The sequence below is a fragment of the Clinocottus analis genome, unplaced genomic scaffold, assembly GCF_023055335.1.
Source record: "Clinocottus analis isolate CAN_PGR_092001 unplaced genomic scaffold, fCliAna1.0.p SCAF_21, whole genome shotgun sequence".
In the NCBI taxonomy this organism is placed as follows: domain Eukaryota; kingdom Metazoa; phylum Chordata; class Actinopteri; order Perciformes; family Cottidae; genus Clinocottus; species Clinocottus analis.
Genome location: NW_027175943.1, coordinates 1004224 through 1030331, shown reverse-complemented (window position 1 = coordinate 1030331; position 26108 = coordinate 1004224). Strand labels below are relative to the sequence as shown.

Here is a 26108-nt window from a genome sequence, read left to right as displayed (position 1 = left end):
AGAAAGCAAATGCGCATATTTTCAAAAAAAACATCCTTTTCCTTTTAGAGGTGAACTACAATAATATAATCCACGTGAAGCATTTCTGTTCTTCTACATTCAAACTGTACTATCCTACTGACTCAAACAATTTTAGAGGACGACACGAGGACTGCGTCGGCAAAAATTAGGAGTAAGGCAGTATCCTTATGATTGAAAAACGGCCATTCATACTAAATTATTACAGCCGACTATTTTGTAAAATTCTTCTAACCACAATGGCAGAAATTTTCATTTGTACCCAAACCATATGTACAGTATGCTCTAAGCTAGGAGACTGAAACTTACAAGGGGACATAGATGGGAACAGACCACCATGTACGCAGAGTTTCAAGCAAATAGGATGGATTAAAAAAAATCCTCTAGGAAAAGGAGTCACTCTGCTGGGAACACAGGAAAATAAGCCATTTTAAGCATTTCAAATATTTAAGGCACATTTTATCTTTGTGTGTGTGTGTGTGTGTGTGTATATATATATATATATATATATATATATATATATATATATATATATATATATATATATATATTAATATATATATATATTAATGGCTTGGCAAAGTGAAAAAAATCTAACTGAGGATGGCCTTCATCTTCAGACACATCTTCCTCTATTCCACCTGCGTGATCAAGGGTGTGCTGAAGAGCCTCCATGGCCGCCATCCTTTTGTTCCTGTTGCTCTCGTTGTCCTCAGGAAGATGCTGAGTTGCATGTATCTGCAGTGTAATGCTGGGAGAACTCCTCAGCAACCCCCTTTGCATGTTTCACCTCCCCTGCTAAATGTGGGCGGAGTTTCTCCCCCCTAGGGCAAAAAAAAGAAGATTCCCGCCAAAAATGTATCTGTTTTTCTCGCACAGGTGCAGTCGTTAGGGGTGTGTGTGTGTGTGTGTGTGTGTGTGTGTGTGTGTGTGTGTGTGTGTGTGTGTGTGTGTGTGTGTGTGTGTGTGTGTGTGTGTGTGTGTGTGTGTGTGTGTGTGAAATGTGGAGAAACATGGTGACGGAGTAAGAAAGACTGTCCCACACTGTCAAAGAAAGAAAAGGTCTCAACTTATAGCCTCAACTTTCACCTAGATTTTAAAACTTCAAAACAGGTCGTTTTTAACCCGCAACCGGTTGAGTCTTGTTTTTCCCCTTTGGGTCACTAGTCCTAACAGAGACTTAGTAAAATACAGAGTAGTATTCAAAGTCTGTCTGGAAGTCTGTTGTGCCCCCTAGTGGCCGAACTGAGAACTCACGCTGAGGACAGGCGGGACGTTTAGCTCTTGCATAGAAACATACAACATATATACACATCATTTAATTGTAGGATTGTGTGTGTTCATTGGATTATTGATTACAAGAGACATTTAGAAACCTATGAAACTTTTCCTTGAAAGAGGTTCGTGCACACAGAATGCTGACGCAGTGAAATGTGCTGTTGTCCCACGTTTATGTTGGAAAGAAACTTGGGCAAGATTTCAACACTCATATTGCTCGACCTGAACAAATGAAACAAGACGCTGGAACTTGAATGCTGAAGCGTTTATTGTTGCAGTAAAGTTAAGAGCTTGTGTTTGCAGGTTGTCATGAAGCAGACTGGTCCAGCTGCAGCTCAGCTGATCAGCTGTCCATGTCCACACTGATGGACAGCCTGAAAGCAAACATCAGCTGCTGATGATCACTCTCTCTTCACGCACACAAAGTCTCTCCTCAGGGAGCAGCCGGCATCGTTCCACTTTCCCCACTCTGGAAACAGGAAAAGGTTGATTATATATTTACATTTCCTGCTGTGAGCAGACAGATAATGAACTTCATGAAGGAACATTTTAGTCCTAAAGTGATGAAAGTCTCATGAATCTACAGGCTGGTGAAACTTGTTTGTATGAGAACTTTATATAAAAAAAGTGACAGTTTTTCATATTCAAAAGATATTTTTATATAATCTATGTTCCCTTACTCCTAAAATTTGCCTCGATGCAGGTATGGAGTTGTTTCACATTGTTTGGTTCACCGGTATGCCAGTTAGTGTACTCGAGTTCACTTCCATCCGGGTACTTGAACACATCCTGAAGAACACAAAGGTGAGGATCAGTGATGACATGTGACACATTCTGCTGCATGTATCGTCCACCAGGGTCAATGACACGTCAATGCTTACCCCGGATTTTTTGCCTTCAATCCAAAAAGATGCAGGCTTAAAAGGATTGCGATAATAATAACTCATACACATCACTTGATGGTTCTCATCTTCATTGAGTACTGACATCAGGTCACTGTCCATACAGTTGCAGCGCTCCTGAAATCAGAAATGTGAGAGAATATTAGTCTTCACCAGAACATATAAGACATGAAAAGGATGAATTCATATTTTTTCTCCCGTGTGTGTGTGTCTGTGTGTGTATTTTATCACCTTTGCGTCCTTGTTAGTTGTTAGAAACCTGAAGTATTTCATACAGCGAGAGCCTCCAAAGCGGATCCATCCAGGTTCGTCACATGCTGAACCTTTCAACTTTGTGCATATCTCCTGAGGATTAACTGTAGGAACACAAGAGCATTCATGAACAAGTTTATTTAGTTTTAGTTGAGTAATATTTAGCTGGTAGTCGTGTACTTACCGGCGCTTACTTCTGTCACTGTGCTGATGATGCCCACCAACAGCAGGACAGCAGTGAACACAGCTGGACGCATGACTCAGACCTCAATAACTCTTAATGCTCCTCAGCTGGAATACGACCTGGACATGTGACAGTTTGAATGTAGAAGAACAGAAATGCTTCATGTGGTTAAGATAACATTATCTCATCTCTCCAAGAACAAAAACAGTAATTTTCTCTCTCAGAACTCAGAGTTGCTGGTTGACCGATGCCTCTATCTGTTACTAATGAAAGAGACAAACTGAGTGATGGAGGCAGCGTCAGACCAGCAACTCCTGTGTTCTGTAAAGTTTACTCACCACAGATGTGTTCTGGCTTCTCGTTGCTCGTCTGACTGTCAGGTGGATCTTCTTCTCTCTCTTATACTCAACTCTCATGCCCTGTGGACAATGTCAATGTTCTCCCAACGTCCCCAAATGGATCATTTCCATGTGATTATCAGAATAAACAGTCACAAAGCGTTCCCATGTCTCTGAGAGACAGACTCTTGTTTCAGGACTGAGAACAAAATTCATCAGAAACTCTCTTCAGCCGAGTTGAGCTTCTGTTGTTTCCCCAGAGACTGATGTCAAAATATCCAAACTGTCCCTTTCAGTGTGTTTTCAGCAACAACATTCTCTGAATACTCTGGTCACATAAAATACAGAAGTACTGTAAATGTATTTCTTTATGTCAGAGCTAATTCAGCCTAAACCCAGTTGAGTCCAGTTTGGGTCTTTTCCAGCTCTCTGACCCAGAAGTGACCCTTTCTTGTTTGAATACCATCCCTAACAGAGTCTTTCTCCCTCTGTTGACACGATGAAGTCTGTATTGAGTTCACTTCAGGTGAGTGACATCACCTCTGGCCTGATAAATGTTTAAAGAACATTTGAATTCACTCCCTTAATATATTAAGACTTTCAGAGCTAGAAGCAGTTCATGACGATAAGAAGCAGGAAAGACAGTTTAGCAACACTCAATATTTAAAGTTGAAGGGTGTGGATGGCAAATATCCTTCAACAGACTGAAGGTCTAAATGAACTTTTGAATGCTGCGTTGGTTCATGTTCTCTCAGGGTCGACTGGAGCAGTGTTCGCGTTCATGGGTCTGGTGGACCCGCTGCATTTGGGGGTTTTTAATCCAAGAAAATTGATACCAGTAACAATTTTTTCAGATTCATGGCCCTTTGGCTCATTATTTGTGAATACGATGTATCAGAACACGTTTTCAATGACCACACACTGTACAACCCACTACGCAATGAATATAGCTTTGCCTGTGTGGTTACTTATCACAAGTGATCAAGATGGCCAAAAGACTCCAGCCGGTTCCAAGACCAACTGGGAAAGTTTGTGTATTCGATGTGCCAAATAAAGGAAATAATGTGGTACTCATGAGTGCACTACACAGGGATGGGACAACCTGTGGCCAGGAGCGTTATTCATGTCTTAATAAATATCTTAAATTTCATGAAAATGCGTATCAGGACGGGGCAGCAATCTGACAGATGCTTGCAAAGTGGATCTTCTCCATGTTTCAAGGGGTTTTTTGCTAAAGAATTCCATAACATGTAAATCGGTGAGCTTTGAGGTGCATGTAGGCTTGCTGTATAAATGTGCAATACAAAAAAGCTTGCCTTGCCTAATCTTACACTCTGAGAGAAAGCAAATGCGCATATTTTCAACAAAAAAACATCCTTTTCCTTTTAGAGGTGAACTACAATAATATAATCCACGTGAAGCATTTCTGTTCTTCTACATTCAAACTGTACTATCCTACAGACTCAAACAATTTTAGAGGACAACACGAGGACTGCGTCAGCAAAAATTAGGAGTAAGGCAGTATCCTTATGATTGAAAAACGGCCATTCATACTAAATTATTACAGCCGACTATTTTGTAAAATTCTTCTAACCACAATGGCAGAAATTTTCATTTGTACCCAAACCATATCTACAGTATGCTCTAAGCTAGGAGACTGAAACTTACAAGGGGACATAGATGGGAACAGACCACCATGTACGCAGAGTTTCAAGTAAATAGGATGGATTAAAAAAAATCCTCTAGGAAAAGGAGTCACTCTGCTGGGAACACAGGAAAATAAGCCATTTTAAGCATTTCAAATATTTAAGGCACATTTTAACTTTGTGTGTGTGTGTGTGTGTGTGTATATATATATATATATATATATATATATATATATATATATATATATATATATATATATATATATATATATTAATGGCTTGGCAAAGTGAAAAAAATCTAACTGAGGATGGCCTTCATCTTCAGACACATCTTCCTCTATTCCACCTGCGTGATCAAGGGTGTGCTGAAGAGCCTCCATGGCCGCCATCCTTTTGTTCCTGTTGCTCTCGTTGTCCTCAGGAAGATGCTGAGTTGCATGTATCTGCAGTGTAATGCTGGGAGAACTCCTCAGCAACCCCCTTTGCATGTTTCACCTCCCCTGCTAAATGTGGGCGGAGTTTCTCCCCCCTAGGGCAAAAAAAAGAAGATTCCCGCCAAAAATGTATCTGTTTTTCTCGCACAGGTGCAGTCGTTAGGGGTGTGTGTGTGTGTGTGTGTGTGTGTGTGTGTGTGTGTGTGTGTGTGTGTGTGTGTGTGTGTGTGTGTGTGTGTGTGTGTGTGTGTGTGTGTGTGTGTGTGTGAAATGTGGAGAAACATGGTGACGGAGTAAGAAAGACTGTCCCACACTGTCAAAGAAAGAAAAGGTCTCAACTTATAGCCTCAACTTTCACCTAGATTTTAAAACTTCAAAACAGGTCGTTTTTAACCCGCAACCGGTTGAGTCTTGTTTTTCCCCTTTGGGTCACTAGTCCTAACAGAGACTTAGTAAAATACAGAGTAGTATTCAAAGTCTGTCTGGAAGTCTGTTGTGCCCCCTAGTGGCCGAACTGAGAACTCACGCTGAGGACAGGTGGGACGTTTAGCTCTTGCATAGAAACATACAACATATATACACATCATTTAATTGTAGGATTGTGTGTGTTCATTGGATTATTGATTACAAGAGACATTTAGAAACCTATGAAACTTTTCCTTGAAAGAGGTTCGTGCACACAGAATGCTGACGCAGTGAAATGTGCTGTTGTCCCACGTTTATGTTGGAAAGAAACTTGGGCAAGATTTCAACACTCATATTGCTCGACCTGAACAAATGAAACAAGACGCTGGAACTTGAATGCTGAAGCGTTTATTGTTGCAGTAAAGTTAAGAGCTTGTGTTTGCAGGTTGTCATGAAGCAGACTGGTCCAGCTGCAGCTCAGCTGATCAGCTGTCCATGTCCACACTGATGGACAGCCTGAAAGCAAACATCAGCTGCTGATGATCACTTTCTCTTCATGCACACAAAGTCATTCTTCCAATGGCAGCCGAAATCGTTCCACTTTCCCCACTCTGGAAACAGGAAAAGGTTGATTATATATTTACATTTCCTGCTGTGAGCAGACAGATAATGAACTTCATGAAGGAACATTTTAGTCCTAAAGTGATGAAAGTCTCATGAATCTACAGGCTGGTGAAACTTGTTTGTATGTGAACTTTGTATAAAAAAGATATTTTTATATAATCTATGTTCCCTTACGCCTAAAATTTGACTGGATGCAGGTATGGAGTTGTTTCACATTGTTTGGTTCACCAGTATGCCAGTTAGTGTACTCGAGTTCACTTCCATCCTTGAACTTGAACACATCCTGAAGAACACAAAGGTGAGGATCAGTGATGACATGTGACACATTCTGCTGCATGTATCGTCCACCAGGGTCAATGACACGTCAATGCTTACCCCGGATTTTTTGCCTTCAATCCAAAAAGATCTTTTATGAGAAGGACTAAGAGAATAATAGCTAAGACACATCGCATGGTTGTTCTCATCTTCATTGTGTATTGACAACAACTCACTGTCCATAGAGTGGCAGCTCTCCTGAAATCAACAGAAATGAAAAATAATGTTTGTCTTCACCAGAACATATAAGACATGACAAGGATGAATTTATCTTTTTACTCCCCTTTTATGTGTGTGTGTGTGTGTGTGTGTGTGTGTGTGTGTGTGTGTGTGTGTGTGTGTGTGTGTGTGTGTGTGTGTGTGTGTGTGTGTGTGTGTGTGTGTGTTTTATCACCTCTGCCTGCTTGAAGTTTTTTTCAACCCTGAAGTATTTCATACAGCGAGAGCCTCCAAAGCGGATCCATCCAGGTTCGTCACATGCTGAACCCTTCAACTTTGTACATATTTCCCAAGGATGAACTGTGGGACCACAAATGCTTTTTTGAACAAGTTTATTTAGTTTTAGTTGAGTAATATTTAGCTGGTAGTCGTGTACTTACCGGCGCTTACTTCTGTCACAGTGCTGATGATGCCCACCAACAGCAGGACAGCAGTGAACACAGCTGGACGCATGACTCAGACCTCAATAACTCTTAATGCTCCTCAGCTGGAATACGACCTGGACATGTGACAGTTTGAATGTAGAAGAACAGAAATGCTTCATGTGGTTAAGATAACATTATCTCATCTCTCCAAGAACAAAAACGGTAATCTTCTCTCTCAGAACTCAGAGTTGCTGGTTGACCGATGCCTCTATCTGTTACTAATGAAAGAGACAAACTGAGTGATGGAGGCAGCGTCAGACCAGCAACTCCTGTGTTCTGTAAAGTTTACTCACCACAGATGTGTTCTGGCTTCTCGTTGCTCGTCTGACTGTCAGGTGGATCTTCTTCTCTCTCTTATACTCAACTCTCATGCCCTGTGGACAATGTCAATGTTCTCCCAACGTCCCCAAATGGATCATTTCCATGTGATTATCAGAATAAACAGTCACAAAGCGTTCCCATGTCTCTGAGAGACAGACTCTTGTTTCAGGACTGAGAACAAAATTCATCAGAAACTCTCTTCAGCTGAGTTGAGCTTCTGTTGTTTCCCCAGAGACTGATGTCAAAATATCCAAACTGTCCCTTTCAGTGTGTTTTCAGCAACAACATTCTCTGAATACTCTGGTCACATAAAATACAGAAGTACTGTAAATGTATTTCTTTATGTCAGAGCTAATTCAGCCTAAACCCAGTTGGGTCCAGTTTGGGTCTTTTCCAGCTCTCTGACCCAGAAGTGACCCTTTCTTGTTTGAATACCGTCCCTAACAGAGTCTTTCTCCCTCTGTTGACACGATGAAGTCTGTATTGAGTTCACTTCAGGTGAGTGACATCACCTCTGGCCTGGAAAATGTTTAAAGAACATTTGAATTCACTCCCTTAATATATTAAGACTTTCAGAGCTAGAAGCAGTTCATGACGATGAGAAGCAGGAAAGACAGTTTAGCAACACTCAATATTTAAAGTTGAAGGGTGTGGATGGCAAATATCCTTCAACAGACTGAAGGTCTAAATGAACTTTTGAATGCTGCGTTGGTTCATGTTCTCTCAGGGTCGACTGGAGCAGTGTTCGCGTTCATGGGTCTGGTGGACCCGCTGCATTTGGGGTTTTTTAATCCAAGAAAATTGATACCAGTAACAATTTTTTCAGATTCATGGCCCTTTGGCTCATTATTTGTGAATACGATGTATCAGAACACGTTTTCAATGACCACACACTGTACCACCCACTACGCAATGAATATAGCTTTGCCTGTGTGGTTACTTATCACAAGTGATCAAGATGGCCAAAAGACTCCAGCCGGTTCCAAGACCAACTGGGAAAGTTTGTGTATTCGATGTGCCAAATAAAGGAAATAATGTGGTACTCATGAGCTCACTACACAGGGATGGGACAACCTGTGGCCAGGAGCGTTATTCATGTCTTAATAAATATCTTAAATTTCATGAAAATGCGTATCAGGACGGGGCAGCAATCTGACAGATGCTTGCAAAGTGGATCTTCTCCATGTTTCAAGGGGTTTTTTGCTAAAGAATTCCATAACATGTAAATCGGTGAGCTTTGAGGTGCATGTAGGCTTGCTGTATAAATGTGCAATACAAAAAAGCTTGCCTTGCCTAATCTTACACTCTGAGAGAAAGCAAATGCGCATATTTTCAACAAAAAAAACATCCTTTTCCTTTTAGAGGTGAACTACAATAATATAATCCACGTGAAGCATTTCTGTTCTTCTACATTCAAACTGTACTATCCTACTGACTCAAACAATTTTAGAGGACGACACGAGGACTGCGTCGGCAAAAATTAGGAGTAAGGCAGTATCCTTATGATTGAAAAACGGCCATTCATAATAAATTATTACAGCCGACTATTTTGTAAAATTCTTCTAACCACAATGGCAGAAATTTTCATTTGTACCCAAACCATATCTACAGTATGCTCTAAGCTAGGAGACTGAAACTTACAAGGGGACATAGATGGGAACAGACCACCATGTACGCAGAGTTTCAAGCAAATAGGATGGATTAAAAAAAATCCTCTAGGAAAAGGAGTCACTCTGCTGGGAACACAGGAAAATAAGCCATTTTAAGCATTTCAAATATTTAAGGCACATTTTAACTTTGTGTGTGTGTGTGTATATATATATATATATATATATATATATATATATATATATATATATATATATATATATATATATATATATATATATATTATATTAATGGCTTGGCAAAGTGAAAAAAATCTAACTGAGGATGGCCTTCATCTTCAGACACATCTTCCTCTATTCCACCTGCGTGATCAAGGGTGTGCTGAAGAGCCTCCATGGCCGCCATCCTTTTGTTCCTGTTGCTCTCGTTGTCCTCAGGAAGATGCTGAGTTGCATGTATCTGCAGTGTAATGCTGGGAGAACTCCTCAGCAACCCCCTTTGCATGTTTCACCTCCCCTGCTAAATGTGGGCGGAGTTTCTCCCCCCCAGGGCAAAAAAAAGAAGATTCCCGCCAAAAATGTATCTGTTTTTCTCGCACAGGTGCAGTCGTTAGGGGTGTGTGTGTGTGTGTGTGTGTGTGTGTGTGTGTGTGTGTGTGTGTGTGTGTGTGTGTGTGTGTGTGTGTGTGTGTGTGTGTGTGTGTGTGAAATGTGGAGAAACATGGTGACGGAGTAAGAAAGACTGTCCCACACTGTCAAAGAAAGAAAAGGTCTCAACTTATAGCCTCAACTTTCACCTAGATTTTAAAACTTCGAAACAGGTCGTTTTTAACCCGCAACCGGTTGAGTCTTGTTTTTCCCCTTTGGGTCACTAGTCCTAACAGAGACTTAGTAAAATACAGAGTAGTATTCAAAGTCTGTCTGGAAGTCTGTTGTGCCCCCTAGTGGCCGAACTGAGAACTCACGCTGAGGACAGGTGGGACGTTTAGCTCTTGCATAGAAACATACAACATATATACACATCATTTAATTGTAGGATTGTGTGTGTTCATTGGATTATTGATTACAAGAGACATTTAGAAACCTATGAAACTTTTCCTTGAAAGAGGTTCGTGCACACAGAATGCTGACGCAGTGAAATGTGCTGTTGTCCCACGTTTATGTTGGAAAGAAACTTGGGCAAGATTTCAACACTCATATTGCTCGACCTGAACAAATGAAACAAGACGCTGGAACTTGAATGCTGAAGCGTTTATTGTTGCAGTAAAGTTAAGAGCTTGTGTTTGCAGGTTGTCATGAAGCAGACTGGTCCAGCTGCAGCTCAGCTGATCAGCTGTCCATGTCCACACTGATGGACAGCCTGAAAGCAAACATCAGCTGCTGATGATCACTTTCTCTTCACGCACACAAAGTCATTCTTCCAATGGCAGCCGAAATCGTTCCACTTTCCCCACTCTGGAAACAGGAAAAGGTTGATTATATGTTTACATTTCCTGCTGTGAGCAGACAGATAATGAACTTCATGAAGGAACATTTTAGTCCTAAAGTGATGAAAGTCTCATGAATCTACAGGCTGGTGAAACTTGTTTGTATGTGAACTTTGTATAAAAAAGATATTTTTATATAATCTATGTTCCCTTACGCCTAAAATTTGACTGGATGCAGGTATGGAGTTGTTTCACATTGTTTGGTTCACCAGTATGCCAGTTAGTGTACTCGAGTTCACTTCCATCCTTGAACTTGAACACATCCTGAAGAACACAAAGGTGAGGATCAGTGATGACATGTGACACATTCTGCTGCATGTATCGTCCACCAGGGTCAATGACACGTCAATGCTTACCCCGGATTTTTTGCCTTCAATCCAAAAAGATCTTTTATGAGAAGGACTAAGAGAATAATAGCTAAGACACATCGCATGGTTGTTCTCATCTTCATTGTGTATTGACAACAACTCACTGTCCATACAGTGGCAGCTCTCCTGAAATCAACAGAAATGAAAAATAATGTTTGTCTTCACCAGAACATATAAGACATGACAAGGATGAATTTATCTTTTTACTCCCCTTTTATGTGTGTGTGTGTGTGTGTGTGTGTGTGTGTGTGTGTGTGTGTGTGTGTGTGTGTGTGTGTGTGTGTGTGTGTGTGTTTTATCACCTCTGCCTGCTTGAAGTTTTTTTTAACCCTGAAGTATTTCATACAGCGAGAGCCTCCAAAGCGGATCCATCCAGGTTCGTCACATGCTGAACCCTTCAACTTTGTACATATTTCCCAAGGATGAACTGTGGGACCACAAATGCTTTATTGAACAAGTTTATTTAGTTTTAGTTGAGTAATATTTAGCTGGTAGTCGTGTACTTACCGGCGCTTACTTCTGTCACAGTGCTGATGATGCCCACCAACAGCAGGACAGCAGTGAACACAGCTGGACGCATGACTCAGACCTCAATAACTCTTAATGCTCCTCAGCTGGAATACGACCTGGACATGTGACAGTTTGAATGTAGAAGAACAGAAATGCTTCATGTGGTTAAGATAACATTATCTCATCTCTCCAAGAACAAAAACAGTAATTTTCTCTCTCAGAACTCAGAGTTGCTGGTTGACCGATGCCTCTATCTGTTACTAATGAAAGAGACAAACTGAGTGATGGAGGCAGCGTCAGACCAGCAACTCCTGTGTTCTGTAAAGTTTACTCACCACAGATGTGTTCTGGCTTCTCGTTGCTCGTCTGACTGTCAGGTGGATCTTCTTCTCTCTCTTATACTCAACTCTCATGCCCTGTGGACAATGTCAATGTTCTCCCAACGTCCCCAAATGGATCATTTCCATGTGATTATCAGAATAAACAGTCATAAAGCGTTCCCATGTCTCTGAGAGACAGACTCTTGTTTCAGGACTGAGAACAAAATTCATCAGAAACTCTCTTCAGCTGAGTTGAGCTTCTGTTGTTTCCCCAGAGACTGATGTCAAAATATCCAAACTGTCCCTTTCAGTGTGTTTTCAGCAACAACATTCTCTGAATACTCTGGTCACATAAAATACAGAAGTACTGTAAATGTATTTCTTTATGTCAGAGCTAATTCAGCCTAAACCCAGTTGGGTCCAGTTTGGGTCTTTTCCAGCTCTCTGACCCAGAAGTGACCCTTTCTTGTTTGAATACCGTCCCTAACAGAGTCTTTCTCCCTCTGTTGTCACGATGAAGTCTGTATTGAGTTCACTTCAGGTGAGTGACATCACCTCTGGCCTGGAAAATGTTTAAAGAACATTTGAATTCACTCCCTTAATATATTAAGACTTTCAGAGCTAGAAGCAGTTCATGACGATGAGAAGCAGGAAAGACAGTTTAGCAACACTCAATATTTAAAGTTGAAGGGTGTGGATGGCAAATATCCTTCAACAGACTGAAGGTCTAAATGAACTTTTGAATGCTGCGTTGGTTCATGTTCTCTCAGGGTCGACTGGAGCAGTGTTCGCGTTCATGGGTCTGGTGGACCCGCTGCATTTGGGGGTTTTTAATCCAAGAAAATTGATACCAGTAACAATTTTTTCAGATTCATGGCCCTTTGGCTCATTATTTGTGAATACGATGTATCAGAACACGTTTTCAATGACCACACACTGTACAACCCACTACGCAATGAATATAGCTTTGCCTGTGTGGTTACTTATCACAAGTGATCAAGATGGCCAAAAGACTCCAGCCGGTTCCAAGACCAACTGGGAAAGTTTGTGTATTCGATGTGCCAAATAAAGGAAATAATGTGGTACTCATGAGTGCACTACACAGGGATGGGACAACCTGTGGCCAGGAGCGTTGTTCATGTCTTAATAAATATCTTAAATTTCATGAAAATGCGTATCAGGACGGGGCAGCAATCTGACAGATGCTTGCAAAGTGGATCTTCTCCATGTTTCAAGGGGTTTTTTGCTAAAGAATTCCATAACATGTAAATCAGTGAGCTTTGAGGTGCATGTAGGCTTGCTGTATAAATGTGCAATACAAAAAAGCTTGCCTTGCCTAATCTTACACTCTGAGAGAAAGCAAATGCGCATATTTTCAACAAAAAAACATCCTTTTCCTTTTAGAGGTGAACTACAATAATATAATCCACGTGAAGCATTTCTGTTCTTCTACATTCAAACTGTACTATCCTACTGACTCAAACAATTTTAGAGGACGACACGAGGACTGCGTCAGCAAAAATTAGGAGTAAGGCAGTATCCTTATGATTGAAAAACGGCCATTCATAATAAATTATTACAGCCGACTATTTTGTAAAATTCTTCTAACCACAATGGCAGAAATTTTCATTTGTACCCAAACCATATCTACAGTATGCTCTAAGCTAGGAGACTGAAACTTACAAGGGGACATAGATGGGAACAGACCACCATGTACGCAGAGTTTCAAGCAAATAGGATGGATTAAAAAAAATCCTCTAGGAAAAGGAGTCACTCTGCTGGGAACACAGGAAAATAAGCCATTTTAAGCATTTCAAATATTTAAGGCACATTTTAACTTCGTGTGTGTGTGTGTGTGTGTATATATATATATATATATATATATATATATATATATATATATATATATATATATTAATGGCTTGGCAAAGTGAAAAAAATCTAACTGAGGATGGCCTTCATCTTCAGACACATCTTCCTCTATTCCACCTGCGTGATCAAGGGTGTGCTGAAGAGCCTCCATGGCCGCCATCCTTTTGTTCCTGTTGCTCTCGTTGTCCTCAGGAAGATGCTGAGTTGCATGTATCTGCAGTGTAATGCTGGGAGAACTCCTCAGCAACCCCCTTTGCATGTTTCACCTCCCCTGCTAAATGTGGGCGGAGTTTCTCCCCCCAGGGCAAAAAAAAGAAGATTCCCGCCAAAAATGTATCTGTTTTTCTCGCACAGGTGCAGTCGTTAGGGGTGTGTGTGTGTGTTTGTGTGTGTGTGTGTGTGTGTGTGAAATGTGGAGAAACATGGTGACGGAGTAAGAAAGACTGTCCCACACTGTCAAAGAAAGAAAAGGTCTCAACTTATAGCCTCAACTTTCACCTAGATTTTAAAACTTCGAAACAGGTCGTTTTTAACCCGCAACCGGTTGAGTCTTGTTTTTCCCCTTTGGGTCACTAGTCCTAACAGAGACTTAGTAAAATACAGAGTAGTATTCAAAGTCTGTCTGGAAGTCTGTTGTGCCCCCTAGTGGCCGAACTGAGAACTCACGCTGAGGACAGGCGGGACGTTTAGCTCTTGCATAGAAACATACAACATATATACACATCATTTAATTGTAGGATTGTGTGTGTTCATTGGATTATTGATTACAAGAGACATTTAGAAACCTATGAAACTTTTCCTTGAAAGAGGTTCGTGCACACAGAATGCTGACGCAGTGAAATGTGCTGTTGTCCCACGTTTATGTTGGAAAGAAACTTGGGCAAGATTTCAACACTCATATTGCTCGACCAGAACAAATGAAACAAGACGCTGGAACTTGAATGCTGAAGCGTTTATTGTTGCAGTAAAGTTAAGAGCTTGTGTTTGCAGGTTGTCATGAAGCAGACTGGTCCAGCTGCAGCTCAGCTGATCAGCTGTCCATGTCCACACTGATGGACAGCCTGAAAGCAAACATCAGCTGCTGATGATCACTCTCTCTTCACGCACACAAAGTCTCTCCTCAGGGAGCAGCCGGCATCGTTCCACTTTCCCCACTCTGGAAACAGGAAAAGGTTGATTATATATTTACATTTCCTGCTGTGAGCAGACAGATAATGAACTTCATGAACGAACATTTTAGTCCTAAAGTGATGAAAGTCTCATGAATCTACAGGCTGGTGAAACTTGTTTGTATGAGAACTTTATATAAAAAAAGTGACAGTTTTTCATATTCAAAAGATATTTTTATATAATCTATGTTCCCTTACTCCTAAAATTTGCCTCGATGCAGGTATGGAGTTGTTTCACATTGTTTGGTTCACCGGTATGCCAGTTAGTGTACTCGAGTTCACTTCCATCCGGGTACTTGAACACATCCTGAAGAACACAAAGGTGAGGATCAGTGATGACATGTGACACATTCTGCTGCATGTATCGTCCACCAGGGTCAATGACACGTCAATGCTTACCCCGGATTTTTTGCCTTCAATCCAAAAAGATGCAGGCTTAAAAGGATTGCGATAATAATAACTCATACACATCACTTGATGGTTCTCATCTTCATTGAGTACTGACATCAGGTCACTGTCCATACAGTTGCAGCGCTCCTGAAATCAGAAATGTGAGAGAATATTAGTCTTCACCAGAACATATAAGACATGACAAGGATGAATTCATATTTTTTCTCCCGTGTGTGTGTGTCTGTGTGTGTATTTTATCACCTTTGCGTCCTTGTTAGTTGTTAGAAACCTGAAGTATTTCATACAGCGAGAGCCTCCAAAGCGGATCCATCCAGGTTCGTCACATGGTGAATCTTTCAACTTTGTGCATATCGCCTGAGGATTAACTGTAGGAACACAAGAGCATTCATGAACAAGTTTATTTAGTTTTAGTTGAGTAGTATTTAGCTGGTAGTCGTGTACTTACCGGCGCTTACTTCTGTCACTGTGCTGATGATGCCCACCAACAGCAGGACAGCAGTGAACACAGCTGGACGCATGACTCAGACCTCAATAACTCTTAATGCTCCTCAGCTGGAATACGACCTGGACATGTGACAGTTTGAATGTAGAAGAACAGAAATGCTTCATGTGGTTAAGATAACATTATCTCATCTCTCCAAGAACAAAAACAGTAATCTTCTCTCTCAGAACTCAGAGTTGCTGGTTGACCGATGCCTCTATCTGTTACTAATGAAAGAGACAAACTGAGTGATGGAGGCAGCGTCAGACCAGCAACTCCTGTGTTCTGTAAAGTTTACTCACCACAGATGTGTTCTGGCTTCTCGTTGCTCGTCTGACTGTCAGGTGGATCTTCTTCTCTCTCTTATACTCAACTCTCATGCCCTGTGGACAATGTCAATGTTCTCCCAACGTCCCCAAATGGATCATTTCCATGTGATTATCAGAATAAACAGTCACAAAGCGTTCCCATGTCTCTGAGAGACAGACTCTTGTTTCAGGACTGAGAACAAAATTCATCAGAAACTCTCTTCAGCCGAGTTGAGCTTCTGTTGTTTCCCCAGAGACTGATGTCAAAATATCCAAACTGTCCCTTTCAGTGTGTTTTCAGCAACAACATTCTCTGAATACTCTGGTCACATAAAATACAGAAGTACTGTAAATGTATTTCTTTATGTCAGAGCTAATTCAGCCTAAACCCAGTTGGGTCCAGTTTGGGTCTTTTCCAGCTCTCTGACCCAGAAGTGACCCTTTCTTGTTTGAATACCGTCCCTAACAGAGTCTTTCTCCCTCTGTTAACACGATGAAGTCTGTATTGAGTTCACTTCAGGTGAGTGACATCACCTCTGGCCTGGAAAATGTTTAAAGAACATTTGAATTCACTCCCTTAATATATTAAGACTTTCAGAGCTAGAAGCAGTTCATGACGATGAGAAGCAGGAAAGACAGTTTAGCAACACTCAATATTTAAAGTTGAAGGGTGTGGATGGCAAATATCCTTCAACAGACTGAAGGTCTAAATGAACTTTTGAATGCTGCGTTGGTTCATGTTCTCTCAGGGTCGACTGGAGCAGTGTTCGCGTTCATGGGTCTGGTGGACCCGCTGCATTTGGGGGTTTTTAATCCACGAAAATTGATACCAGTAACAATTTTTTCAGATTCATGGCCCTTTGGCTCATTATTTGTGAATACGATGTATCAGAACACGTTTTCAATGACCACACACTGTACAACCCACTACGCAATGAATATAGCTACCGATAGCTATAGATACCTTCCAGTAGGCACTCGTGATAAAACACACACACACACACACACACACACACACACACACACACACACACACACACACACACACACACACACACACACACACCTATCATCTACAATATTCTGACAAAGAAAACTCACTCACATTTCTGTTGATTTCAGGCTCACTGCTGCTCTTTGGATAGTGAACTGGTTTCAACACACGATGATGGCGATTGGCTTAATGCCATGTGTATGACCCTTTTTTTCCACTTTGGCTTTGATCCCCAAACTTTCTGGATTGGAGTCCACAAATCCGGGGTAAGCACTGAACGTGTCATTTTGGTCAGAAGTCAGACAGATTGGTTCTGAACTCAAAGACCCTGGTGGACGATACATGCAGCAGAATGTGTCACATGTCATCACTGATCCTCACCTTTGTGTTCTTCAGGATGGGTTTAAGAACACGGATGGAACCAGATTCAACTACTCTAACTGGTCTCCTAATGAACCAAACAATTACAAAGGAAGATACGAGGGCTGCGTCGAGTCAAATTTTGGGAGTAAGGGAACATAGATTATATCTACACACACAATATGAAAAACTGTCACTTTTTTATACAAAGTTCTCATACAAACAAGTTTCACCAGCCTATAATAATCCAATGAACACACACAATCCTACAATTAAATGATGTGTATATATGTTGTATGTTTCTATGCAAGAGCTAAACGTCCCACCTGTCCTCAGCGTGAGTTCTCAGTTCGGCCACTAGGGGGCACAACAGACTTCCAGACAGACTTTGAATACTACTCTGTATTTTACTAAGTCTCTGTTAGGACTAGTGACCCAAAGGGGAAAAACAAGACTCAACCGCACGACCCAGACAGCAGCATGAGGTGGAAGATGGATAATAATCTGTGTGTGTGTGTGTGTGTGTGTGTGTGTGTGTGTGTGTGTGTGTGTGTGTGTGTGTGTGTGTGCTGCAAATCAGAGCTTCTACTTGCCGAGTTTATACAGCTCAGCCAGTCTTTTACTACATCTGATGAGGAAAGTTCATGACCTGGAGATTGCTTCACCTCTCAGGGAGGGACATATTCATGTGACGTTAAAGGACATTCCATAAAAATAGGAAATTCCACAACAAATCAAATCCACACCTAAAGAAAGAAAAGAACGCAAAAGTTTCACGAGACCTAAGTTGATTTGTCCAAATGAAAAATGCAAATACCTGCGATTGTATTCAGGATGACAATAACCTTTCATGTCAAACTGTATTTGTTTGTTTTGTCATAACTTTTCCCGGTGGCCCTGAATGCAACACCAGAATCGGAAGTACACCCTCAGAGCTCGAGGATCCTCACGTCCATGGTCTGGATTATGTTTCAAAGGGTTCCCTCAGATGAGCAGGAAACCTCGGCTCCGTGGGTCCCGGTGATGAAGCTGCGTGTTCCTCTGCTCGCCGCTCTGCTGTTGTGTTGTTCAGGTAATGTGTGTAAAATGTTTACAGTATTAGAAAACAGTAACAAATCAGACTTTAACCCTCAAACACTCAGAAATCACTGATGTGAGTTTGAGTCACACTTTGGTTTTAACATGCAGTGTTCGAATGTATTGACTTGTAAAGTACTGTGCTTAAGTACAATTTTGAGGTACTTGTACTTGATCATTTGCATTGTACGCTACTTTATACTTTAGCTCCACTGCTAAAATGGTGTGTGAGGGATTGAGATAAAAACATTAAAACTGCAAATTTTACGAAAAAATAATAATAATTTGGAAGCAAATTTTCAGGATTATCGAATCATAAAGTTCCCAAAAAAAATAGTATCGTGCGAAACGCCAGCTGGAATCTTGCTGCTCCGTGTTTTTCTTGTAAAATGGTTCTTTCTCTTGTTTTCCGTCCAATCGTCCCTCGGCCCCTCAGAGTCATCCGGTGACCCTTCGGAGGGGCCCGACCCCTATGTTGGAACCCACTGAACTGAAATAACTTCACACAAAGTAGTTAAAAATGTCTCCCGCTGCAGCAGTAACGCTCTAACGTCGATGCATCCGGATGCAACAATCTCTGTTTCTGTCATCTGGCTGCAGAACAAATACTTTTACTTCAGGATGCATTCAATATTTTTTGATACTTCTCCTGAAGTAGGATTGTAATCGCGTGATGTGTACTTGTAGTTGTATTAGTACTGCATTAGAACATGTTATAATATGGAAAATGTGGGTTGAACGTGAACGCGGGACTTTTTAATGACTTCCTGTCAAGCAGACGACCGCCAACGTTGAACAAGTTTTCCAGTTGAGATTCCTCTGTTCAGTCCCGATCCACTACCTGTAAGCAGAGATTACACCTGTTTCCAGGAGCCTGCAGGCCGTGAAGCTGCGTTCATCGACCAAAAGAAAACGTCTGAGTCATCGCTTTCTCTCTTTCAGCTGCAGACCTGTTACACAGGCCAAGGTTGCAAAACCGTTAAAGACGCAAACCGGTCCGCCCGGTTCAGACCACAGGGAGTGTTGGGAGAGGACATGTGTGAATAGTTATGAATAGTAGTCCTGGTCCTCTATAGTCTCAGTGTAGTCCTGGTCCTCTGTAGTGTCATTCTAGTCCTAGTCCTCCGTAGTGTCATTCTCGTCTTGGTCCTCTTTAGTGTCATTCTAGTCCTAGTCCTCCGTAGTGTCATTCTCGTCCTGGTCCTCCGTAGTGTCATTCTAGTCCTGGTCCTCCTTAGTGTCATTCTAGTCCTGGTCCTCCTTAGTGTCATTCTAGTCCTGGTCCTCCTTAGTGTCATTCTAGTCCTGGTCCTCCGGAGTGTCATTCTAGTCCTGGTCCTCCGAAGTGTCATTCTAGTCTTGGTCCTCCGTAGTGTCATTCTAGTCCTGGTCCTCCGTAGTGTCATTCTAGTCCTGGTCCTCCGTAGTGTCATTTTAGTCCTGGTCCTCCGTAGTGTCATTCTAGTCCTGGTCCTCCGAAGTGTCATTCTAGTCCTAGTCCTCCGTAGTGTCATTCTAGTCCTGGTCCTCCGTAGTGTCATTTTAGTCCTGGTCCTCCGTAGTGTCATTCTAGTCCTGGTCCTCCGTAGTGTCATTCTCGTCTTGGTCCTCTTTAGTGTCATTCTAGTCCTAGTCCTCCGTCGTGTCATTCTAGACCTGGTCCTCCGTAGTGTCATTCTAGACCTGGTCCTCCATCAGAGACGAGATGGTCTATGTCTATTCTTGAAGCTCTTCATCTGAGGCAGAACCAGGACTGAGAGGAACCAGACTGTCAGATCCTCCTGCAGTGAAATTAGAGGTTTTCTAATGTAAAGGGACCCTGGTGCTCAGAGACACTACCACGTTAGTACACTGGGGGCGCCACAATCCACAGAAAATAGAAGTTCCTCCTAGTAGCGTTTACAGAATATGTTGTGTCGTCTTAGCAGAGCATTTTATTTGAAAACCTTTGATGATGAAACATCCCATGTGTAAGGTCTATACATGATGCATGTGCTTCCAGGAGACTCCTCGCTGCTCGGCCCACCAGAGATGGTCCTGGCCTTGGCAGGCGGGGATGTAACTCTGCCCTGCAGCTTCCGCATCAGGGCCAACGAGGACTTCCCGACAGTGGAGTGGTCCAAGGACGGCCTGAAGCCCAACGTTGTCTTCCTGTACCGCGATGGCTGCGAGACGGCCGAGATGAAGAACCCGGCCTTCCAGTACAGGACGAGCCTCATCACAAAGGAACTGAGCAACGGAAACATCTCGCTGAGGATCTCCAACGTGCAGCTGTCCGATGCCGGGAGGTACCGGTGCCTGAGGCTGTGGAGGAAGAAACCCCGGGACGTCACAGTGGTGAAGCTCGTTGTGGGTGCGTCCAGATATGTAGAGAAAGTACAGGTGTAGTTCCATCGTAGTCTAAAATGTCCGCCTCAGAGTGCTGCACATGCAGGAAAAGTTAAGTCCGAGCCCGATTCATTCAAGTCTGACCCGTCTGGTTGAAAGTATAAGTCTAATTATATCGAAGTCTATGGGAAAATGACTGTGTTAAAGCTGCATTCTCTCTCCTGGTTGTATAGAAGTCTATTTAAATGACTCTACCTAAAGTATGTACTCTCTTCATGTATTATGTATTCACATCAAGAGATGTTTACACAGGGCTTGTTACTCAAGTGAAAGAAAACCTCAAACAATTATAATTATACAATTCACAGTTATGAGCTATTTATAGATTTTACTACACGGAAAAGCTCACCTCTGATTAAAGGGACATTTTGTTCTCAGTAGTTTCTGAAACTAGATGTAGAGACTCCAGTTTCACCCATCGAAACCAAGACAATACAGTGTGGGCGTGGCTTGTTAAATTGGTAGTTATTACTGTTTCCACCCGCGCCCTGAGGGAAAAACCCTCTTTCAAGTTCTGCATTCACACGTTTAAAAATGTCTTTCATTAGTGCAAATAATTTTATAAACCTTCCTGTTTAAAAAAAAAAAAAAGGTGCCGTTTCTGATCCGAAGCTGTCCGTCACGCCGGCCGAGGGCGGCGGCGTGACGCTCCGGTGCGCGGCCGACTGCTGGCTGCCGGCGCCCGAGGTCTTCTTCCTGGACGAGCGGGGGGTCGATGCCGGTGGTGATGAGCCAAAGAGAGACCTGGACGCCCGCGGGTGTTACGCCGTCACCCGCATAGCGACCCTGCGGGACGCCACCGGGAGGTCTGTTCAGTTGTTTCATAGAGAATTTATCACCAGGATAAAAGAGATTCATGCGGTGTACAAAACGTCTCACCTGGAGAGGCAGGTAGAGGCGAGCTCTCTGCTCAACACACCTGTGCACACCCTGGTCCAGGAGCTCCACCTCCTGGAGGGTTTTGCACTGCAGGTGTGCAAACAGAGTGTAGGGCTGTACTAATGTATTATGACTTACACTTGTGAATAACGATTGTCTGTGTATATTGCAATGCATAAGAGGGATTTAATAATGAATAAGGGATATTAATGAAGCCGTGTGAAATACATATTAGTCATAGTATGAAGTCACTGTTGTTTATTTCGTCACTGAGAGGCATTTCAGGTATGCATGGGATGTGTAAAACAAGATGGATGCTGCATTGGACTGTGTCACTGTTCCTTTAAGGGGGTGTGAACTAACTTTTACCTTTAGGGGGCACTATTTACTTATTTATTATAACCCAGCCAACTCTCAACTTCTCTTCTCATGGTCGCCCCTGAAGGTTTCTGAACTTAACAGAAGCCACGCGTCGCTTCACCTCGGCATGTTGTCTTCAATTCCTCTCGTATGGTTTCTCTTTTGTGTTTGCATCACAGCTTCACCTGCAGAGTTCACCAGGCGGATATTAACCAGACCAGAGACGTGAAGATTCTCCTGCCAGGTACCGCTGCAGCTTTTATTCACCCACTGAACCCAGAAACAAGCGGGCCGGGAATGAAAAACATCTTTTCTCTCAACAATCGTCAAAACTGATCTCAGTCAGAAGCTGTAAAAACCCGTCATTCCCCTGAGAGTTCATCTTTCCGGCTGACTGAACTCTGAAATTTACTATTTAAATTGTTATATCACAGTTTTAACTCCGAATTTGTTTGTTTGTTTTTCAGTTTTTTGCAATTGAAGGGTCTTTTAAAATGCAAAGAAATGATGTTGCTGTACTGATATTTTCCATTGCAGCAACATACAGAGATTTGCATTAAAATCACTCCAAAGACATAAAGAAATGATCCGTCTCTGAACAGACCGATGACATCACAGGGTTTCTGATATTTACTCATGTTTGTATCCTGTTTATTGTCTTTTTCAGTTGTTGAAAAGAAGTCCTGCGTTCTAACCGCCGGCATCGCTGTTGTGGTCGTTTTACTTCTGGTAGCCACATGCGTGTCAGCTGTCTCTTTGTGGAAGAGGTTTAGAAAATCTGGTACGTCATGAACACTCAGACTCTCTGTGCCGGGTATTCATGTTGAATGTAACATATAGACTGAAAACATGCCATATGTTATGATGTGTAGTGCGATCAGGCCTTGAAATGACCGATAACGTGACGGAAGAAGGTCACTGACGCTGTGTTTCTTCAACGCAGCGGGGGAACCCAGCTCGCCGTCGTCGTCCTATCAGAGCACGCCGAGCGTCTCATCCGAAGATCATTTGCTGCAGACGAGTGTTCAGGTCATCAGGGTTGAAAACGTGCGAAACGGCGCCGTGGAGGCGCTGGCGAAGGAGGTGGAGGACCTCAAGCTGAAGCTGCGGGAGAAAGAAGACGTCGTCTTCCAGTTTCGGATCGCCCACGAGGCCCACCTGGCCCACAAGGCCCATCAGGCCCACCTGGCCCATCTGGCGATGTGCGTTTGCCGGGATGGCGAATCCGTGTTCCTTCCCGCAGCCTCGACCGAGAGCAGCTCTCTGACACCCGGCAACTTACCCCAGAGGAGGCGGCCGGGCATCTCGCGCCAGAGCAGCCACCCGGCGCACGCCGCCTCCCCTCCGGCCGACAGAACCGACCGCAGGCACAGCACGCCAGCCCGCCTGAACTCGGCGAGGCCTTCCGGTTCCCGCGTCGGCCGATCGATGAGCGACACCCACGCTTTCAGGCCCGGACCGAACGCCAAGCTCCAGCGACCACACTCGCTCGTGTTTCCACCGTCGGCGTCGTCTCACAATCACTTCACGCGCCTGAAAGATGTGACGGAAGACTCGGAGATGTTGATCGCATGAGCGACCGCGCGAGCTGCAGCCCGGATGTGGAAATACCCCCCAAAAAATACCTGCAGGAAATCGAGTCTCCTATTTTAGTCGGATATTTTAATATCATATTTCTGGCAATCTGAAAATGATGAGTGGCCATTTTAACCAAATTAACATTAACAAGTCATCATGGTGAATCAGAATCACTCATTCACCAGGAAAGTTTACACAAACAAGAAATTTATCTTGCACAACGTTAGACATCAGATGAGACAATCAACAACAACAACAACAACAACAACGCAATAGATGTTAAAATAAAGTGCTCAGACAAACAGATAAAAAAAAGACAAAAGAATAGTTTTGTATTTGTATTTTGCTTATAAGACATTACGGTTTCTTTACATAAAGTCGTTTATTTAAAAAATATAATTGAATAAAACCAACTGAGTGAAAGTCACGTATTTCACTCACTGTGCGTCAAACAAACAGGACTTTCACCCAGGAGACCGCTGTTCATGTCAGCGTCCTTTTCTCACGTAACGTACGTACTTAACTAATAATTAATGCTTCATCAGGTTGTTTTACTGCTAGTTTGTTTTTACAACAAACCGATCTTTATCTAAACCTTACAAAGTACTTTTTTCCCCTTTGTAGGAAACCAAACGCACAAAAAATAAACTCATAACTTCTCACACGCAATTATTTGAACAGTTGTCAGGATTATGGCTCAGGTCTTGTACATTTTTGGGGAAACCACATAACCGTTATTTAATAAATATATGGAATATTCTAATAATGTATGATGACATGTCTGGTTTGTAAATACAGGCTTTTTTTATTTAAACATAAAATGTGTAAAGATTGAAATTGTTTCATTTGTTTATGTCCCTTACACTCTCTTATGGAATAAAGTGCTTTCTTTGTTTAATTTCAGCGCTCGTGTCATTCATTCTTAGAGCCATGATGGATTAATTAGACAGTAATTTTAGCTTTTGAATTTCTTTTTTTTTGTGGAAATTTTTGGAAAAATTATAATTAATTCTAAAATAGTTCAGATTGGAGATTCTCCGAATGGAAAACTCAACATGCGACTTTTTAGTTTTACCTTTTTTTTAAACCACTAATATTATCTTTTGTATCATCAACGTTTGCCTTCAGACCCGGTGCCTCGTCCACAGGGTCACATGACTCAACGTTCAGGGAGTTTAAGGTTGCATACGGATTTTTTTTGTTGGTACAACGACACAAAGAGGTCACGTGACGGCGTCGCGGCGTCGCGGCCTCTCGGCGGTCCGAGTGCGTCGAGCTTCCTCAGAGAGGAAGTGCAGAGATCTTTCCTCGTCAGTCTGCAGAGACACGATGCAGTTGAGAGCGTTCTGCCTCATGATGTGTGAGTATTTATTATGTATTTATTCACTTTCACTGAGCAGTTTATTCGGCTTACGGACATTTCAAGTTCAGTCGTTTCTCTTTTTTCATTGTTTGATTCAAGTCAAGTTATTTTGTTTAACCCCAAATCACAAATACAAATGTGTCTTTACAATCTGTACCCGTAGACGTCCCTTAATATTATTATTCACTTTCCTGTTGGGTCATTATTTCTTATTTGTTCCCTCGAACAGTTTTTCATTCTTTCCTTTCACTTACTTTTTATTTTTGTGTTTCGCTTTTATTGTTTTCATAATTTAAAAAAAAATCTTTTATACTTTTTCACACTTTCCACCGCCGTATTTGGTCACACTTTTTTTCTTCTTGTGCTCTCTCGCTCTACTTCTTCCTGTCTTCGCTTTGGTTTTCTTTCCTTCCTCCTGTCTTCGTGTCAGGTCTCATTTTTAATGACTTTTACGAGTGAAATTGTGATGATTCTTTCTGTCCGTCTTTCCTTTGTTGATTTATTTGTGTCTTTCTTTCCTTCCTTCCTTCCTTCCCTCCTTCCCTCGCTCCCTCAGCCTGCCTCCAGGTCGTGCCCGACAGGTCTCAGTACTTCCGGTACGACTCCGTCTCTCTGAGCTGTGGGGATCCGTTGAACTCCACCGGCTGGAAGGTGAAGAGGAAGACGCCGGGCGGCGGGGTCCGGCCCTGCTCCACCGGCTCCACCTGCGTCATCGGCTACACCTACCCGACCGACACCGGGGTGTACTGGTGCGAGTCCCCGACCGGAAACCGGAGCATCAACGTCACCATCACCATCACCGGTACGCTGCACACCAGTGATGCCGTCCGTCAACCGCAAAGTAAAGTTCAGTCGATTCAAAATGGGAAATGAAGGAGTTGAAAAACGTCTTTCTTCCCTAAAGACCGCACTGTGCTGCTGGACAGCCCCGCCCTCCCGGTGTTGGAGGGAGCGGCCCTGACGCTGCGCTGTCGAGCCGAGACGAACTCCTCCAACCACACCTTCAACTTCCTGAAAGACGGCCGCGTGGTCGGCAGCAGCGCCACGGGAGAGATGACCATCCGCCGAACTGCCAGGTCTGACGAAGGACTCTACGTCTGCAGCATCCCCGGACTCGGAGAGTCGCTGGGCAGCCGGGTGAACGTCGACGGTGAGATGCACCGCCTGTTTGTCTCAGGAAAAAGTCCGTCGATTACACAAATATGCAATTTATTG

The 26108-nt window shown here is 42.7% G+C and overlaps 4 protein-coding genes and 1 long non-coding RNA gene across 5 annotated transcripts; 1 reads left to right on the top strand and 4 right to left on the bottom strand.

Annotated features, from left to right (window-relative positions):
- Nucleotides 1–1546: 1546 nt before the first annotated feature.
- Nucleotides 1547–3119, bottom strand: LOC137792417 (C-type isolectin Sp-CL4-like). The gene is made up of 6 exons (XM_068588083.1): nucleotides 2973–3119; nucleotides 2635–2753; nucleotides 2430–2554; nucleotides 2178–2315; nucleotides 1977–2085; nucleotides 1547–1765 (listed from the first exon to the last, which is right to left on the bottom strand). Exons 2-6 carry the CDS (start codon nucleotides 2705–2707, stop codon nucleotides 1698–1700), a joined length of 513 nt encoding a protein of 170 aa, XP_068444184.1. The 5' UTR covers nucleotides 2708–2753; nucleotides 2973–3119; the 3' UTR covers nucleotides 1547–1697.
- A 2730-nt stretch (nucleotides 3120–5849) lies between these two features.
- On the bottom strand, nucleotides 5850–7513 carry LOC137792421 (C-type isolectin Sp-CL4-like). The gene is made up of 6 exons (XM_068588089.1): nucleotides 7334–7513; nucleotides 6996–7114; nucleotides 6791–6915; nucleotides 6457–6594; nucleotides 6256–6364; nucleotides 5850–6068 (listed from the first exon to the last, which is right to left on the bottom strand). Exons 2-6 carry the CDS (start codon nucleotides 7066–7068, stop codon nucleotides 6001–6003), a joined length of 513 nt encoding a protein of 170 aa, XP_068444190.1. The 5' UTR covers nucleotides 7069–7114; nucleotides 7334–7513; the 3' UTR covers nucleotides 5850–6000.
- Nucleotides 7514–10204: 2691 nt separating this feature from the next.
- On the bottom strand, nucleotides 10205–11759 carry LOC137792439 (uncharacterized). Its single transcript, XR_011078099.1, has 6 exons — nucleotides 11669–11759; nucleotides 11331–11449; nucleotides 11126–11250; nucleotides 10812–10949; nucleotides 10611–10719; nucleotides 10205–10423 (listed from the first exon to the last, which is right to left on the bottom strand). It is a non-coding gene; the product is annotated as an uncharacterized lncRNA (long non-coding RNA).
- A 2703-nt stretch (nucleotides 11760–14462) lies between these two features.
- Nucleotides 14463–16041, bottom strand: LOC137792383 (C-type isolectin Sp-CL4-like). The gene is made up of 6 exons (XM_068588046.1): nucleotides 15889–16041; nucleotides 15551–15669; nucleotides 15346–15470; nucleotides 15094–15231; nucleotides 14893–15001; nucleotides 14463–14681 (listed from the first exon to the last, which is right to left on the bottom strand). The coding sequence occupies exons 2-6, from the start codon at nucleotides 15621–15623 to the stop codon at nucleotides 14614–14616; spliced, it is 513 nt and encodes a 170-aa protein (XP_068444147.1). The 5' UTR covers nucleotides 15624–15669; nucleotides 15889–16041; the 3' UTR covers nucleotides 14463–14613.
- A 2230-nt stretch (nucleotides 16042–18271) lies between these two features.
- Nucleotides 18272–24352, top strand: LOC137792548 (butyrophilin subfamily 3 member A2-like). The gene is made up of 6 exons (XM_068588280.1): nucleotides 18272–18320; nucleotides 20328–20678; nucleotides 21306–21519; nucleotides 22132–22196; nucleotides 22620–22733; nucleotides 22896–24352. The coding sequence occupies exons 1-6, from the start codon at nucleotides 18272–18274 to the stop codon at nucleotides 23525–23527; spliced, it is 1425 nt and encodes a 474-aa protein (XP_068444381.1). The 3' UTR covers nucleotides 23528–24352.
- The last annotated feature ends 1756 nt before the right edge of the window (nucleotides 24353–26108 follow it).